The sequence below is a fragment of the Lissotriton helveticus genome, chromosome 2_1 (genome assembly GCF_964261635.1).
Source record: "Lissotriton helveticus chromosome 2_1, aLisHel1.1, whole genome shotgun sequence".
In the NCBI taxonomy this organism is placed as follows: Eukaryota; Metazoa; Chordata; class Amphibia; order Caudata; family Salamandridae; genus Lissotriton; species Lissotriton helveticus.
In genome coordinates this window covers 1524921970-1524938929 of record NC_136059.1, presented here as the reverse complement: position 1 = coordinate 1524938929, position 16960 = coordinate 1524921970, and the positions used below count along the sequence as shown (strand labels likewise).

At 46.9% G+C, this 16960-nt stretch overlaps 1 protein-coding gene across 2 annotated transcripts in view; it reads left to right on the top strand.

Annotated features, from left to right (window-relative positions):
* LOC144818756 (uncharacterized) overlaps positions 1-16960 on the top strand; it is a 182728-nt gene that overhangs the window by 144690 nt on the left and 21078 nt on the right. For both annotated transcript variants that reach the window (XM_078676474.1, XM_078676473.1), the window contains 2 exons: positions 14707-14823; positions 16203-16313. In XM_078676474.1, coding sequence (XP_078532600.1) covers positions 14707-14823; positions 16203-16313 — 228 coding nt within the window. The remainder of the gene's footprint in view (positions 1-14706; positions 14824-16202; positions 16314-16960) is intronic.

The following is a 16960-nucleotide window of genomic DNA, read 5'->3' as shown; positions in this document are numbered from 1 at the left end:
TCAAGAAGATCAGGTACGACTGGGCCCAAGTCATCCTTGTGGCTCCGGACTGGGCATAGAAAGTCTGGTATCCCGAGCTGTTGAGCATGGTCATCGGTCTTCCCATCAGGCTGCTCCTGCGAATCTTCTGATGTAGCAGCAGGGGAGGATTCTTCGCCTGAACCTATCAATACTCTACCTTCTTGCATGGAGATTGACCGACGACAGTTGACAGCTTTCGACCTTCCGCCTGAAGTCTGTAATGTTATTCTGGCAGCCAGCCATCCCTCCACCAAAACGATATACGCCTGACGTTGAGACAAGTTTGTGCCACAGCGTGCAGAGAAACAAGTTGATCTTCTGCTACCCTTGCTCAGGTTCTTTGGTTTCTTCTTTCCCTTGCCCAGTAGGGCTCTGCTCTAGGCACTGTTAACAGATACCTTTCTGCTATATCTGCTTTTCTGTGGTTGCCTAATCAACCTTTTCTCTTTCAAACCCCTATTGTACGTAGGTTCTTGAAATGTTTGTAATATATGTTTCCTCCTTCTCCCTTCATTATGCCTCAGTGGAACCTTCCTTGCACACGTTTACCAAGCATTACTGCCTGGAAATTCTGGATCATTGGGATGGGCTTTTTGCCCAGTTGGTCCTGCAGGACTTCTTCTTGTGAAATAGATCCGCAGACCAACCTCGCGGAGGTATTGTTTGGGTATCTATTCTAAGGTAAGAAATCTGCAGCCAGAAGTCTCTATCAAATTAACAAGTTACCTTTGGTAACGCCTTATCTGGTAGAGACTATCTAGCCGCGGATTCCTTCCCGCCCCACCCATCCTCTCCCCTCTGCGAACGGATTTCTAGGGACATGGCTTTCCCCTTTCAGGGCCCTAATATTCCACACCAGGGGTCAGTGTACTTCATGGCTCTGTGCTTCTGTCGTGAAAGTCACGATAAGTGACTAACGTCAGAGCGTTGGTGTGGCACCTATTTAGGCAACGCACACGCGTCACTTTCGGCGCAGGCAAGGCCACTCCACGCCATGCAGAGCCAAATGATGCCACTTACAGGCACGCAGGGGTGCTGCTTAAGAAATATTACCAGATCCAGTTTGACACCTGGGGATAATTCTAAGGTAAGGAATCTGCTGCTATATAGAGTCTCTACCAGTTAAGGCATTACCGAAGATAAGAAAATTGTTCTCCTGGATAGGAGATGATAAAGGTTTTGTTCAACCTACTGAAACAACAACAAAACAACACCAAGAACACAAATATTTGAATGTATGTATTAGCTGTATCTAAAGTTTGGAATAGAAGATAGATGCATTTTACTGTTTATCATGGTGACTCTCATATAACACTGTCCACAGCAATAAGAACAGAAAAGGAATTCAGAAGAAGTTAAGATGTTTTGCAGGATAAAGTCGTCAGCCTGATCTCAACTGATCAACAAAGAGATTACTGTGTTTATTCAGCAGGATGAGAAGTGAGTGGTAAGGGACAGGGGTAGTAGGCAGATTTTCATAGCAAGAGACAAAACAGCAAATTGCTGGTAACCACTTTTTTTTTACTGTCTGTGGCAACGACTGTACGAACTGGGAGCAGTGGTAAAGAGACACAGAAATTAAGAAAATCCAGTGCTGAACAGAAAAACAAGGGTTTGTTTCTTCTTGAGATAAAACATTGAAACTAGCTACCCTTGCAATTGATTGAAGGGGTAACTCACTGAAGCTGTTCAGCAAGCATGAAGTGGAGGGTTGTTTCCCTTGTCAAATAGAATGGTGTTTCCTTTATCACTCTGCTAATTATGAGGTAGAGAGGCAGATGCAGTCTGGCTAGTTTATAGTAGGTCAGTATTCAAAATAAAGCCTACCTGATAGACCTTGCTGCCTGGCATGAAAACCATTGATTTCTTGGCAGAATTCTGTCAGTAGAAATTCGAGAATGTTTTGTGGATGCTTCTTGATGATGTTCGGTTTCTTACTCTGAAAGAAGAATAGCACGTGAAGATGAATGCCACAAACCTTTCCCCACTTGAATCCTCAGAACATCAACACACAACAGGAACATTTGTATTCTCAATAACTTCTGCAGCTAGGCTTAATAATACAAACAAAGGTCAGAATGATGGACTTAACCCACACATATCACCTTTGTGGTACTGCTGCTTCTGAACTTAACTCAGGGCTATCCAGAACACCTTATTGAAGCTGATATCATTCTGCATCTGATGTACCGATGCTCCTGTGTTCCACCTGCCCATTGGAGCTGACACAGAGCTACCTGGTTCACCTCCCTTTGTTCTCTTAACTCTGTCAAAACCGGGGGGAGGAGCCTAGCTCGAGAGCGTAATGGCCGCCTTTTAGCTCGGCTCCGTCGGCCCTCCGACCAACCTCGAATATCCTGCAATATATCCTGTACTGCGACGATACTTCACTACAGATCTTGGAATTTAACGACCCACTCTTACTTACCGTCTGCTCCGGAGGCTCCTGCGTGCTGTGGGTCCGCAGTTGTGCCCTCGGTGGGATTGGGGCCTCCGGGCGCCCGAGACCGGGACCTCGTCTGTGGGACCCGACCGGCGGTGCTGAGATTGCCGGCCCCGGCCGCGAGAGTGAGCCACTGGTGGGAGCCGTTGTGTGTATGCCCCGGCGATCCTGAACCGGCCCCAATTTGTGGACCGTGCGGCTGGAGGGGGACGAGATGTGTTGGGGGCTGACTGTGTGAAGGGGTCCCTTCGCCTTTGTTCTGTCCGGCAGCCCTGGACCCCGCGCCTGGCTCTCGCTTGTGGGGCCCGCCACTGTTCGGAGGGCCCCCCCCCATTGAGCGCCTGCCCATTCTGTGCCGGTGAGGCCGTTGTTGGGAACCTCCGGAGGTCTGTAAAGTCCTACATTTGGGAACTGTTTTGGGGCCCACGGTGGAGTGCGGGGCGGTGAAACTCACAAAATGGCTACCAACAACGTGGGGGGTGATCCGCTCTGCACCGACGAACCTTGCTGGCCGGATTGCGCGGAGGCCTGGGCGTGTGCTCGAGCGCCCACGCTCGGAGATGTCCTGGACGCCTTGATGTCCTTGTACGCTGTCTTGGCCCCCGGTGCTTCTACCGACCCCATGCGGCCCGCCGCCATTTTGGGTCGTGGCTCTTTCAAGCACCCCTATCGTCCTGATGCCTCCATTGCTTTGCCCCCTTCGGCTGCGCCAGGAGTTGCTGCCGCTGTTCTTCGGCCGCTCGATGGGCCGGTGGCTTTTGAACCTCCGCTTTCTCACCGCCCGGACTTCGAGGACTTGCACACGACGCGGAGATCTGCTCCTTCCCGGACAATTGGGAACTATGGTGGACCGCTGTTTGCTCCCGCTTCGATGGATTCGAGCTTTTGTCCTGGTTGGGTACCTTTGCATTGTCGAACTGCAAAACTGGACTCCGGCTTGCTTTTGCTTGCCCTGTCGTTGCTGCTACAATTGACTTGCTTCATTGACTTTTTGTATTCCATTAGTATGGTGGCTCTCCCTAATCTACATCACTGCCGTAACCCTGGTCAACATTACGATTATTCTGTGCTGGGTGGTCCGCTCCATGTTATCCTTTATTGGGTTGGTTTCGTGATTAGGAAGGGCTGGGGGTAAGTTGCACGACACTGATAGACTGCTGGTTTACCTGTCCGTTGCACTGATGCTTGTACTCTCGACATTGTGAAACGTTAAAATTTCCCCCTCCCCCCCCCCTGCGGGTTTTTGCTGTATGTGAAGGTGTAGCACTGATTTGATAATTATTCATTTGCTGGTCGGGGGAGGGTCGTAGCCGAGTGTGTTTGTTCATATCCTCTGGCTCCTCCCTCACATCTTATTTTTGTTTTATACTCCCTTTCCTCCTTCTTTTTGTCTCCTTATTCTACTTTCTTTCTTTACTAAATTTCGGGTTTCGGATTAGGGCGACAGGCACGCTGTTTGGAGGGTAGGCCGTAGCCTTCTGCAGGGGTGCGGGGTGGGACGGGTGGGCGGGGTCTTTCAGATGTTTCTTTTTTGGTTCTATGGCCCTTTTCTATCCCTTTATAGCGGTGCCGCTTCTGTCCTCGCTTCTCTGGCATGAGTGGGTTGGGGTCTGTCGCTTTGCCACTTTTATCTGTTTCGATGCTCCGTCGCGACTGCCATACCCTTCTTCTCGCCAGCTCTCTACTTTCTTCTGTATTATTAGCCGCGGGATGCCTGGCCCGGGGTGGCGCCCATCTTGCACGATTGTGTTTCTCCTTTTATATTTCTTTTTCTTTGTTCCTCCTTCTTTCCCTTTCCCTGTTCTTGCCCTTATTGGTTTCCTCCCCTCTGTTTCCCCCCTATTTTTCCCCTTTCCCTCCCCCCTCCCCTTCCCTCCCCCCCCCTTTTTTTTTCCCCAGGCTCGTATGGCGAGTAGGTTTCGATCGTGCAGTTTATCTGCTCCCCTTGCCTTCGTTAGCGTGTTATTGGGTGGGGGGCATGAGATGCTGGTAGTACTTGTATACTTATCTACTATATTTTGCGTTTGTTTTGTGCTACGACCGACTCGTGTCTTCACGTCCCCCCTCCCTTCCCCCTCCTCTTCCCATTTTGGCGTGGGTGTATTTTTGTTTATTGTTTTTCTCGTATTTTATGAATCTGCCATGAGCCTTGTCCCCCCATTATAAAATGGACCTCATTGATCCTGATATTGGGCCGTTAATGTCGCTTGTCCTTTCCATAGCATTGTTTTAAATATGTTTGCCTGCCTGCCAGCTGGCCTTGTGTTGCTTATTTTGACTTTTGATCATTTTTTGATTTGTGGCCGGCCGGATTGGTTGTGGGCCCACGCATGTATATCCTGTTGATGCAAATAAAGGTTTTAAAAAAAAAAAAAAAACTCTGTCAAAACCAATCACTTGGAGAAACTTCTAAGCCCCCCCCCCAATGCAGGGCATTGTTATTGAATTTGGAATTCAAAGTCCATCCCAACCTGGGAGCAGAATAGTACCTTATTCTACAGGACAGGTCTATGTGAGACCAATTTTTTTAATCTCCGATTCGGTATTTATCGATTCGGTAAATACCTATTCGGTAAATACCGATTCCGTGCACATTTTCAGAATTTTTCCGAATCGGTAAATGTTACCGATTTTTTACCTTCATCTCATTTACCGAATCCTAAATACCGAATCGGTAAAATTCGGTATTTAGGAATCGGTAAATGTTATTTACCTACATATGGCCCTTTGTGTTTTTATCATTATAAATGAAGAGTATTACTTTTACAAAACTATGTTACCCAATGTATTTGATTGTAGAATATAATGGTTTGATTGGATCTACTGGGTACAGAATTCATGAATTTCAGTTTACTCACACATATTTGTAGAGACTTTGTTAAACCTTGAGCCAACATACTGTGATTTCTAGCTTCCTGAATTGGAGAAAAACGATGTAGCTATGCTGTTTTTGGATGTTTGGGGTTGTGAAGTTGCACCTGTGCTATGCGTACTCTTGAGTCATTTTTTCTAACTGAGATGACCTATTGTTGACCCCAAATGGTGCACATGTAAAAGAAGCAGGACCTGAAAGTACCTATACACTTTATGCCACCACCAACAAAGCAAAGAACAATGTTTTCAAAAGAAATTGAGCATTGAATAGATCATTCAGCCGAGGATGAATTATAGCACCCTATTGAAGATATTTAAATAGATTCCATGAATTTAGTTTAAGTTTAAAGTTTAAAGGGGTTTATAGAGCGCCTGGTGACGCCTCACGGCGTGTCCCCGCGCTGTAGAGAGAGCGTATTATGAGGAGAGAGAGGAGTAGCCTTATGATGTAAATAGCAATGTCTTCAACATCTTTCTGAAAGAGGCCTCATTGGTCTCCAGCCTAATGTCCGTAGGCAGGAGGTTCCAATGCTTGGCTGCAAGAGAGCGGAAGGATCTACCTCCCATTCTGGCTTTTTTGGTGCGGGAAGTTCTGAGAAGGCCCATTCCTTTAGATCTAAGGGATCTGTTCGGTTCATATAGGGATGCCAGATCCGACAGATAGGCCGGCGCTTTTTGATGGATTATCCTATGGCACCATAGTAGCGCTTTGAAAACAATCCTTTTGCCAATGGGCAACCAATGAAGGGAAGCAAGAGAGGGTCTCGAGGGAGCTCTACGAGGAAGCCTTAGCACCAGGCGTGCTGCAGAATTTTGTAGAACCTGTAATTTCTTGATGTTTTTAGCAGAGGTGCCCAGGAGCAGCACATTCCCGTAATCAATCCGGGACGTGATCAGTGCCTGGGTCATGGTGCGTCTCGAGGTCAAAGGCAACAGATCAAGGGTGCGATTCAGCGTTTTCATTACACCAAAACACTTGCCTACCGTTTTCTTAATGTGGCTATCAAAAGACAGCTTATTGTCTATCCAGATGCCTAGGTTTTTTGCTTCCTGGTTGGGGGTAGGCAAAGGCCCCAGACAGTTGGGCCACCATTCATTCGTCCATTTTGCCTCATTGCCCCCAATTATGATAACCTCCGTTTTATTGCCATTTAGTTTTAGACAGTGCTCTGTCATCCAAGTGGCAAGCTTACTCATGCAAGCATTGAAGTTATCTGCTTCCAGGGAGGGGGCTTGTGACAGTGATATTAGAAGTTGTGTGTCGTCGGCGTAAGAGACAAGCTCTACGCCGAACGATTGCACCACTTCTGCCAGGGGAGCCATGTACAGATTGAACAGGGTGGGACTCAGGGCAGAGCCCTGAGGCACCCCCTGTTCTAGCATCACGCTGTCTGAGAGAAAAGTCCCTCTTTGGACTTGAAAGCTCCTGTCGATCAGAAAGGCCTTCAGCCATCCCAGTGCCTTCTTGATGACTCCCGCTCTGTTTAGACACTGTAGCAGGATGGAGTGTGCTACAGTGTCAAACGCGGCACTGAGATCCAGCATGATGAGGGCCATGGTCTTTCCCTCATCCGCACCTTCCCGGAGGGTTTCAGTAGCCCTCAAGAGAGCTGTCTCAGTAGAGCCACATATTGCACTTCCTTAGACATATGTGGCTTAATAACCTTCGTTTAGGGCCACCAACACTACCATATTAATAATTAAAGTATTTTTGGTGGACAAGAATGCAGAGCTGGTTTAATATTATGACATTGTACTAACACTTATTGTTGAAACTCCTCACAGGAGAGAAGCTGCAAGTTAGGTGACAAAGCCCCCACTCGCGTTGCTTGTATTGGCCAGTACAGAGCTGTGTTTTTGTTCCATATCCGCAGCAGCCACAAAGGGGAAACAACCTTTACTACACGGTCAAAACACCCCAATACATTCACAACGCAGCTTTTACAACGCAAGTCGTTACCACGACTTGCACTGGAGGGCGCTCTAGACTAAGGAATAGTGTGATTTACTATTCCAACACCTTCCCTACTGTACGTAGGCTGGAGTTGGAATAGTAAATCATACTATTCCTAAGTCCAGCACCCTACAGCGCAAGTCGTGGTAACGACATGCGTTGTAAAAGCTGCGTTGTGATGTGCCGCGATCATTTTGATCGCGTGGTAACGTCATACTGGAGGGCGCTCTAGACTAAGGAATAGTGTGATTTACTATTCCAACACCTTCCCTACTGTACGTAGGCTGGAGTTGGAATAGTAAATCATACTATTCCTAAGTCCAGCACCCTACAGCGCAAGTTGTGGTAACGACTTGCGTTGTAAAAGCTGCGTTGTGATGTACCGCGATCATTTTCATCGCGTGGTAACGTCATACATCCGCCACAAAGCACACCTTTTTCTCCCATCTTTGGCACTTCATTTTTAGGTCGAGCAGACGTACGCTCAATGCGTGAGCATTGAGGTGTCTGCTTCAGACCTAATGCTGCCCGTATGTAGTTTTGAGGACACCAATCTGACACGCGCTTTGCAGTTTTCACCGCGTGAGCGCGCGCGTCAGCGCCGCGCATGCGCAGAGTAACTTGCTCACACACAGGCAGCCCCCACCCCTCCCACCCCAACCCCGGGACACATGCACACGCAGGCAGGAAGGGCCACATACACACAGACACGCGCGCGCACGCACACATACACACACACATACAGAGACACCACCACCCCCCCCCCGCACGCGCGCGCGCGCGCACACACATGCGCTGCCCCCCCCCCCCAACAACCCACTCACCGGCTTCCTTCGTGCGGCGGCTCTCAGCTGCAGAGCCCGGCAGCAGGACTCTTCTTCCCTCCTTCGGCACCGGGGCGCAGGGTAGGCTCCTGCCTGCTCCGGTGCTCCAAACACGGCTCCAATCGCGGCTCTTCCGTGGGAGGCGGGGTAGGCTCCCGCCCTCCTACTTCCTGTTTCCTGTTGTCGCGCCGGCCTGCCTGACTTCCTGGTCGCAGGCCGGCAGAGTAACGAGGATGTTTTGCGGTATTTATTTATTTATTTAATTATGCATTTCTATATAGCGCAGACTTTACCCGAAGGCGGTATTTATTTATTTATGTATTTATGCATTTTTATATAGCGCGGACTTTACCCGGAGGCGTCAGAGCGCTTCACATTAGGAACAGAAATGAAACATAATGAGAAACATTACAAAAGAACAGGTTGCAAAAACATACGTTACTTACATAAGGTAATAGTGACAATTGTGAGCAAACAAAATACATGAGGTAGTAAAAACTATAAGCAACCAAAAATACATGAGGTAGTAAAGGTAATAGTGACAATCGTGATCAAACAAAATACTTGAGTAAAATTTGTGAGCAACCAAAATACATGAGGTAGTCAAAAGTGCACAAGAGGAAATGAAAGTGACAAGTGTGCAGTTATAAGAGAAAACAGAGTATAATTAGAGGTATAGTCCTGCAATAAGTGCTAGACAATCAGGCTCAGGAACAAGCGTTACATGGGCAAGGTGGCACTTGTGCAAGTATCAAAGGCAAAGACATGTGAGAGGTAGCAGCCGTGTGTTGCAAGGGCAGAGTGGTGTGTGCATGTTAGAAAAGGGCACCGAACACCAGTACATGGAAAATACTGCAAAAAGGCAGACCCTCCAATCACAGGCATACACTGGGAAGGCACTTCCATAGTCATGGAAAGTAGAAATTATCAGTAGTGGGAAGTCTTCCTCACAAATAGCAAGAGGACGTGAATTACTTTTGGAGGTGTCTCTGGAGGAGGAGAACTTTGAGGTCACTTTTGAAGGCCTGGGAGGAGGAGGTGGTCCGGATTTTTTTGTCCTCTCGCGGTTTGTAAATACAAAACATATTGCATTACAAATGCTATAGGTATCACATTTGCGAAAGTTATAACTATTGGCATTGTAAATGACGAAGCTATTAATTTAGCTATTTAAAAAAAAAGAAACATAAATAAAAACTTTGCCATTTACAATACCAATAGCTCAAACTTTCCTAATGCGAGACCTATTGCATTGCAAATGCTTGTTTATTTCCTTACCAACTCCGTGGCTCGCCTGTGCCACTCATTTGGCAGCAAAATCATGAATTTATGATTTTGCTGCAGACCTGCAAAACAGGTGTAACACAGAGGTCACGGGTGTGTTGTCACAGAGTGCTTTTTAAAGTGGATTGAGTTTACAAGGGCAAGAAATTGACGTAGTGGAAGCAGAAGCAAGTGAAAAGCTGAAGGCGGGCTGAAGAGACAAGTGGAGCAATGGAGAGGAAGGTGAAGGAGAATGCTGACCTAGAGCTGAGCTGGAAGAAGACACATTTGTCATAGCAAGGATAAGGCAATGACGACAAACGAACTTTGTGTTGCGGTATGTTTATTGAAGATCCATCTAACAGCACCAGCAGCACGATCCAAACATCACTCAACCAACGGAACAGGGGCTTTATCCTTTTATATACTTTTTTCTTGGATAGCACTCAAAACGATTGACGTTCTCCTCTCAACCTCTGACACAGCTTGATCACATATCACACGAACTTCAAAACTCTGCTGTGTAAACACAGATCACCGCATAAAAGGAAATGTCAAATGTATGTATGTATGTATGTATTTTATTGCTTGTTAAGCGCAGCTGTCACCCAAAGGGCATCCTGGCGCTGAGACCGATCCAAACCATCTGTTAAATAAGCTACATTACCCTTGGGAACAAGTGGGTCTTTAAGTCCCTTTTGAAAGTAAGCAAATCGAGGCTACTCGTCAATGTCAGAGGAAGAGTGTTCCACAACTTAGCGGCCGTAAAGCTGAAGGCACGTCCGCCCATCCTCACTCTATGTATCCTGGGGACCCTAACCAGGAACGCCGAGGAGGATCTCAAAGGTCTGGTGGCCTGATACCAGGAAAAGAGACTCTGAAGGGGTATTGGTCCCAGTCCATGCAGGGCCCTAAAGACAAGGCACAAAGCCTTGAATGCAATTCTCTGCTGGACTGGAAGCCAGTGAAGGTCGGCCAGGGCTGCCGATGAAGAGGAAGAACGCGGACGCGACAAGGCTAATTTAGCAGCCATATTCTGAATCCTTTGGAGTTTAAGGACCAGAATCTTCAGGGCTCCCAGAAGCAGTGCGTTACAGTAGTCTAGCCTACTGAGAATGGAACTACGCACTACCTCTGCTCTGGAACCCCGAGGAAGAAGTGGCAAGATTTTCCGAAGTGCACGAAGCAGGCCCATGCATGTCGCTGCCGTCCTGTTTACGGAGGCGTCCAGCTGCAAATTGGGTTCAAACAGGATACCCAAATTGCGAGCTGATTCTGCAGCCTCCACCGAGCCCGGGATAAAGGATGGCCAAAAATCAACCGGTAATGTGCGGGAGATTCGATCCGAGGAGCAGTAAAGTACCTCCGTTTTCGACCCATTGAACTGCAATGAGTTAGCTCGCAGCCATACTGCTGTTGCCAGCATGCAGCGGTGAAAAGAGTCCCTTGAAATTGTCTCCGATCCCTCAAAGGAAAAAAGCAACTGAGTGTCATCGGCATAATTGATGACTGATATGCCGAATGACTTTATCAGTGCTACCAAGGGACGGAGATATATATTAAATAGGATTGGGCTGATCGCCGATCCTTGGGGGACTCCTTGATTTACCTGCCGGGTGGCTGATAGAAAAGGTGGTAGTGCCACGGCTTGTTGCCTGTTGTCCAAATAGGAAGTAAGCCAATCAAAAGCCAGACCACTCACTCCCGCACTCCGAAGACGGCCCAGTAGTACTTTATGGTTTACCGTGTCGAACGCGGCCGACATGTCAAGTAGCACTAAAAATGCAGACTTGCCTCTGTCGACCCGCGTTCGTAGCTCATCCAACACGGTGACCAAGGCAGTCTCGGTGCCGTGAGCCGGTCTGAAGCCAAATTGAACAGCATCCAGGCAGAAATTAGTTTCCAGGAAGTTGGATAAGGCCCTTGTCACCCATCTCTCAAGAATTTTTATCGCGAATGGTAATAGCGAAATCGGCCTATATTTGGCCGAGCAGAGAGGGTCCAAAGAAGCCTTTTTCAGCAAAGGTGTTACAATTGCCATCTTCCAGCTGTCTGGGACTGTCGCAGTAATCAATGATTGGCAGCAGATGGAATGCAATGGAGGAAATAGCTCGTCTTGGAAAGCCTTCCAGATTTTATGAGGCATTGGATCAAGCGGCGACCCTGAGGATACGCCGTTGGCCAGAATACAAAATTCCTCCAACGAGGGAACTGGGAAACAGGACAGCTGAGGCAGATCATTCTCGCCATTTGCCCCCTCGGATCCCAAATTATCAGGAGACTCCGAAAAGGAGAGTGTAGGCGACATAGACTGTTCAGATCTAATAAGTCCAGTCAAGATATTCCTGATTTTCTCCTCGAATGCAAGGGCCAAAGAGTCGCACAGTTCCTGCGAGGCCGGTATTGTTGACGCTGTGCAAGATGGATCAGACAAATTCTTAACAAGCCTGAACAAGGTCTGTGATTTATTAGAGGCCTTCGCCAAAGTGTCTTCTAGGAACTTAGCTTTTGCACTTCTTAACTGGGCCTTGTATTCATGCAGGGCCACTTTATATGCCGCCTTATCCTGTTCCCTGTACCCCCTCCTCCATGTACGCTCCGCTTGTTTGCAGCGAAGTTTATACTGCCCTAGATCTTCACTAAACCAGGCATTTAAGCCTCGAGGCCTGTCTCTCACCTTACGTAAAGGGGTCAGTTCATCCAGGGAAGATGTGATGTGACGACAGAGAGATGCGTAACTCTTGTCCACATTCTCCTCCACTGAAAAAATTCCCGGTAACAGGGCGGGTCGGCTCGGCTCCCTAAGGAGACGATTCCATTGCCGATTCAGCTTCGTGCCGCCCTGTCTGTTGGGTATCAGCGGGACAGGCATGATGAGAGACATGACAATCAGTGAATGATCAGTCCAAACCTGGTCCACGACCTTTTCCACCACCACCAGATTCCCCTCAGCAAACACCAAATCTAGTATGTGCCCCTTAACATGGGTGGGTACCAAAACCAATTGAGCAAGCTGAATATTGCTACAAGCTTGGCAGAGTTCTCGAAAAGCCAAGTCATGTGGGCCAGAAGGCCACATGTTAAAATCACCCAGTACTAGAAAATTAGTATGAGAGTTGGAAAGGTCATAGATCAAATCAACCAGAGCTTGATGGGCCGCCGTGGATAGCGAAGGTGGCCTATAACATAGAAGGCCTGTTACCAACGTACCTCCTTGGGCCACGATAGAAAAGCCCATTAGCTCAAAACCTACTACCTTTTTAACCACTAGTTCGGACAGGGAGAGCGAGTCTCGAAAGATATATCCTATCCCACCACCTCTACCTGAGGATCGGGGAGTGTGCTTTATATGGTAGCCTGGCGGGCATGCCCAACCCAGTTCCACACTACAGTCCATCGTAGCCCAGGTTTCAGTAAGAAACAGTATGTCCAGCCGAGATGCTTCTATCAACAGGGCAATCTCAGCATGATGCTTAACAAGGGAGCGAACATTCAACAGGCCGCAGGACAGGGTCGTATGCGGAGAAGAAGTGACCGAGCATTTCTCACCACCCGTAGTGGGCTCCAGAGACTCAGTGGCAGCGGGACACGGATCAGCCAGATGGAAGGAGGCAGGGGCGCCAGAAGCGCCCGGGACGCGAACGGGCGCAAACGGGCTTACCTCTGGCGCACCTCCGGCGCGTCTACGGCGCGTCCGCTGCGCGTACCCGCTGCGCGTCTGCCTGCACATGTCAATTTATCCTATTACGCCGCGCGGGCTTCCGGCTGCTAGAGCCTCTGACCCCAACCAATATGGCGCCTGAGAAAATCCCAAGCGTCAATACCTACTCAAGATGGCGGACGGATCACCAGGACCAGGGACCCTACTTCCTAAGTCCCGCAAAGAGCGGGTGAAGGCACAATTTAAATGCAGGTAAGCCTGACTATGCCCCAGGTGACAGCACTAGCAAGCGCCCAGCGAAAAATACTACAGAAACAGCAGCGCAATTACGGCGACGCAGTTTTAAACAAAACGATATAAGTGCAGTTATAAACGATATAAGTGCAGTTAAAATCTCAGTAATGCGCGTGAAGGCTATGGAAGGTCTGAAGAGCGTTGTCCAGGAGCTGCTTTAATAAGCTCTCCAATGCGCGGGCTTCCGGCTGCTAGAGCCTCTGACCCCAACCAATATGGCGCCTGAGAAAATCCCAAGCGTCAATACCTACTCAAGATGGCGGACGGATCACCAGGACCAGGGACCCTACTTCCTAAGTCCCGCAAAGAGCGGGTGAAGGCACAATTTAAATGCAGGTAAGCCTGACTATGCCCCAGGTGACAGCACTAGCAAGCGCCCAGCGAAAAATACTACAGAAACAGCAGCTCAATTACGGCGACGCAGTTTTAAACAAAACGATATAAGTGCAGTTAAAAACAATATAAGTGCAGTTAAAATCTCAGTAATGCGCGTGAAGGCTATGGAAGGTCTCTGTCACTCAATCAGTACTGTGACCGCAATCTTGACACTCTCCAACACGCATCCATGTGTGGTAAGACACGAGGTTCCGTTATTCTAGCTCCACAAATAATTTTAACACGACATGGTTCGTTTAAGCTGATTTGTCGTACTAATGACGACAAACAAACTTCATGTTGTGGTACGTTTATTGAAGATCCATCTTACAGCACCAGGAGCACTATCTGAACATCACTCAACCAACGCCTCCTGTTCAAATCTGCATTCTCAATAGAATCTTGAATCCTACTCCTACGAGGGCACCGCGTGCAGGCAGCGCATGTGATAGATTACTACAACATTTTAGGAAGCAAATGAGCGACAAGCAGGGAAGAATGGACAATGTCTCATTAACATTTAACAATACGTTTCACATAGTTCTCTAATAAGAGAAATGGTGTGCCATAGCCACTTGTCCCTTTTATCTAATGGGTGTTGTTTAGGGCTTTTTTACTTTTATTTGTGGTGCAATGTCATTCAGCGCACACCCCATTCGCTAAGACGTTGTAAATCAATGCATTTACTCTTTCTAATAGCTAAGTTATCATCAAATGGTAGTTTGCATTTGTTATAGTAATTTGATATAGTATAAAGCCAGCAGTTACCTATACATCAGTCCGCTTGCGTTACACAAAAAAAGTCAAGAAGAATCTTATCAATAGTTTCAAAACTCTTCAGCAAATGTGACAGTTCATTGCTATGCAACGCTAACACTGGAACAATGTAAGAGATACTGTCTATACAATGGGTTCCTACAGATTATATTTTTCACAGTCCCCCCATTTCAAATTAGTAATTTCTGATATATTAACAGATTTGTATATTCTTTGTCAGGTACTCCATTTCTCCATAATTCTTTTGATTTGCCAAATGAAGAGGAAGAGCCTACTGTGAGCTTAATGAGCCAACCTGCGGCAGCGGCCAGTGAAAGCAGCACTGCCTCAAATTCAGGTAAGCATGGAATATGCCTTAGCTCATGACATATTTGTAATTTGTATTTGTAATCGCATTTATGTAGCACTTACTAGCTCTGATGAGGCCTTGAAGCACTTTACGCCGGGCAGCACGTGGCTCCGGGAACCCAAGGTCAGTGATTAATCCAGTAGTTATTTGTTGTTATTGCTTATTGGGATTGGTCTTGTGCTCTGAAAGAGGACTTTCCATGCATTGCATTTATTCTAGGGTCTTTGTGTTGGAGGGATTAAATTAGTAGTCAGGTGTGATCATAAGTGGGGGGGAGTGAATTCATGCAAACGGTTAGTGAAATTAGCAGATGAGTTAGAGAGGATTAGGTATCTCCTATTACTCACTTAGCGCTTTGAAGTAGTTTTCAGGTGACGAGAGTATCACACTGTCAACCCACATTGCACGCTATACTGCCTTCTTCCTAGTCCCCTTTGGCACTCTGAAGCCACCAAGGTGTAGCTTTGGAGCTATAAAAAGCAAACCATGAGCTAACATGTAGACCTTAATTCTCTCCTATTCCTTTCATCGACACTTCCCACCCCCATCAACAGCATTTTGAAGCAACCTCAGCAGCATGCCTGCTACAACAGTGTTCTCTATTTCTCGCACCTTCCCCTTGTGTTTTCCTTTCTCTTGCTCCCTCTGCCGCGCTTTGAAATTGCGTCGGAGACACACGTGCAGTTGTTGCATGTCATTCACTTGAACACTGTAACTTCCTAACTTCCTTCTTCACTCAGATCAATCCTTATGTTACATGCTTAAAATTCACACCTTCTTCTCATCTGATGCATTGGTCCCTAATATAACCTCTCCCTCACCTGCCATATCTTTCTCCTGATCCACTTGATTATTAGATCCTAATAACTTACCAGTATCAGAAGTGTTGTTTTCTGTACTTCCTCAGATGAGGTTCATAATTTAAGTTGCTACTTCTGGAACCAATAAATTTATGTTTCAAACCTGGCTTCTCACTTACTCAAACCGTTTGGTGAATCACTTTCTCCATGCACCTCACTTCCCGAATCTAACAAAATCAGAGCTTTAAGTAATAGGCCGAATTACCAGTCTGTGTATTTTAGGTGTAAATAAAATATAAATAACTTAAAAAAACAACCAGACATTTATAGTTGCTCATCTCTTCATAGGCCCCATTGATAGACATGCATAAGGACCACAGAGAAAATGTCCCAAAGAACCATTTGATCAATATTTTAAGACACATTTGTTTTTTGGGCCCTGCAAGATCTGGGGAAAACTTTCTTATGGAGTATAGCATAATATAGATTACCCCTACCCTACTGGTTGACGATAATGTTTTGCAAATTGCATGTCAGATTAGTTCACATTTTTCTTTTAAAAAACAGGGCCTGCGGTTATCCCAGACGTTGTTATGGTGCGCATAAAAGAAGAAGGAGATGTCTATTCCTCTGACCCCCAGGACTGTGAGATAATAGAAAGCACCAGTAGCCTGAATGGTGAGTTTTATAAATAAATATTTATTCGGATGCAAACACAACCATAAAAGATAACATCGTGTTATAAAATGCATTCATTACAGGTCCATTAATAATTACAAATAAAAGGAAGGCCAGATTACATTTAATTAAAAACAAAGTGAGGAGGGGCAAAGTCCAATTGATGATCAGTCAGGTTTTGATTGTCTTGTTCTAAAAGCGGCCCACAGTAAGTTTGTGACTACAAAACGGTTGTGCTCACTGGGGAAGAGCTGTAAGTACATGAGCGCCACTCGGGCTTGCCTAAACACCCAAGATTTTAAAAGGGGCTGAAGAACCAGCCTCCTGGGGTGGCTAAAATATTTACGTAAGAGTAGAAGGTGTAGGGTATCCTGTGGAGACATAGAGTCAGAGCCACAGGGCCCTCTCTCGTTAAAGTGAATATAACCAGGCGGGGTAGCCAAGAGATGGTGAAGTTTATTAAACCTAATTTGGGTCACCAGAAACCTGTCACTTGCGCTGGTAAGGGTAGAAAGTTAATTCTCCATGCCCAAAAGTGATTTCAGCAAGGCATGCCCCCTCACTGTGGGACTCAAGAGCTCAATGTTTTCACGGTGAGCAGCGGCATGCTTAGAGAACATATCCTTTACTATGTTGAGCTTTTGAGG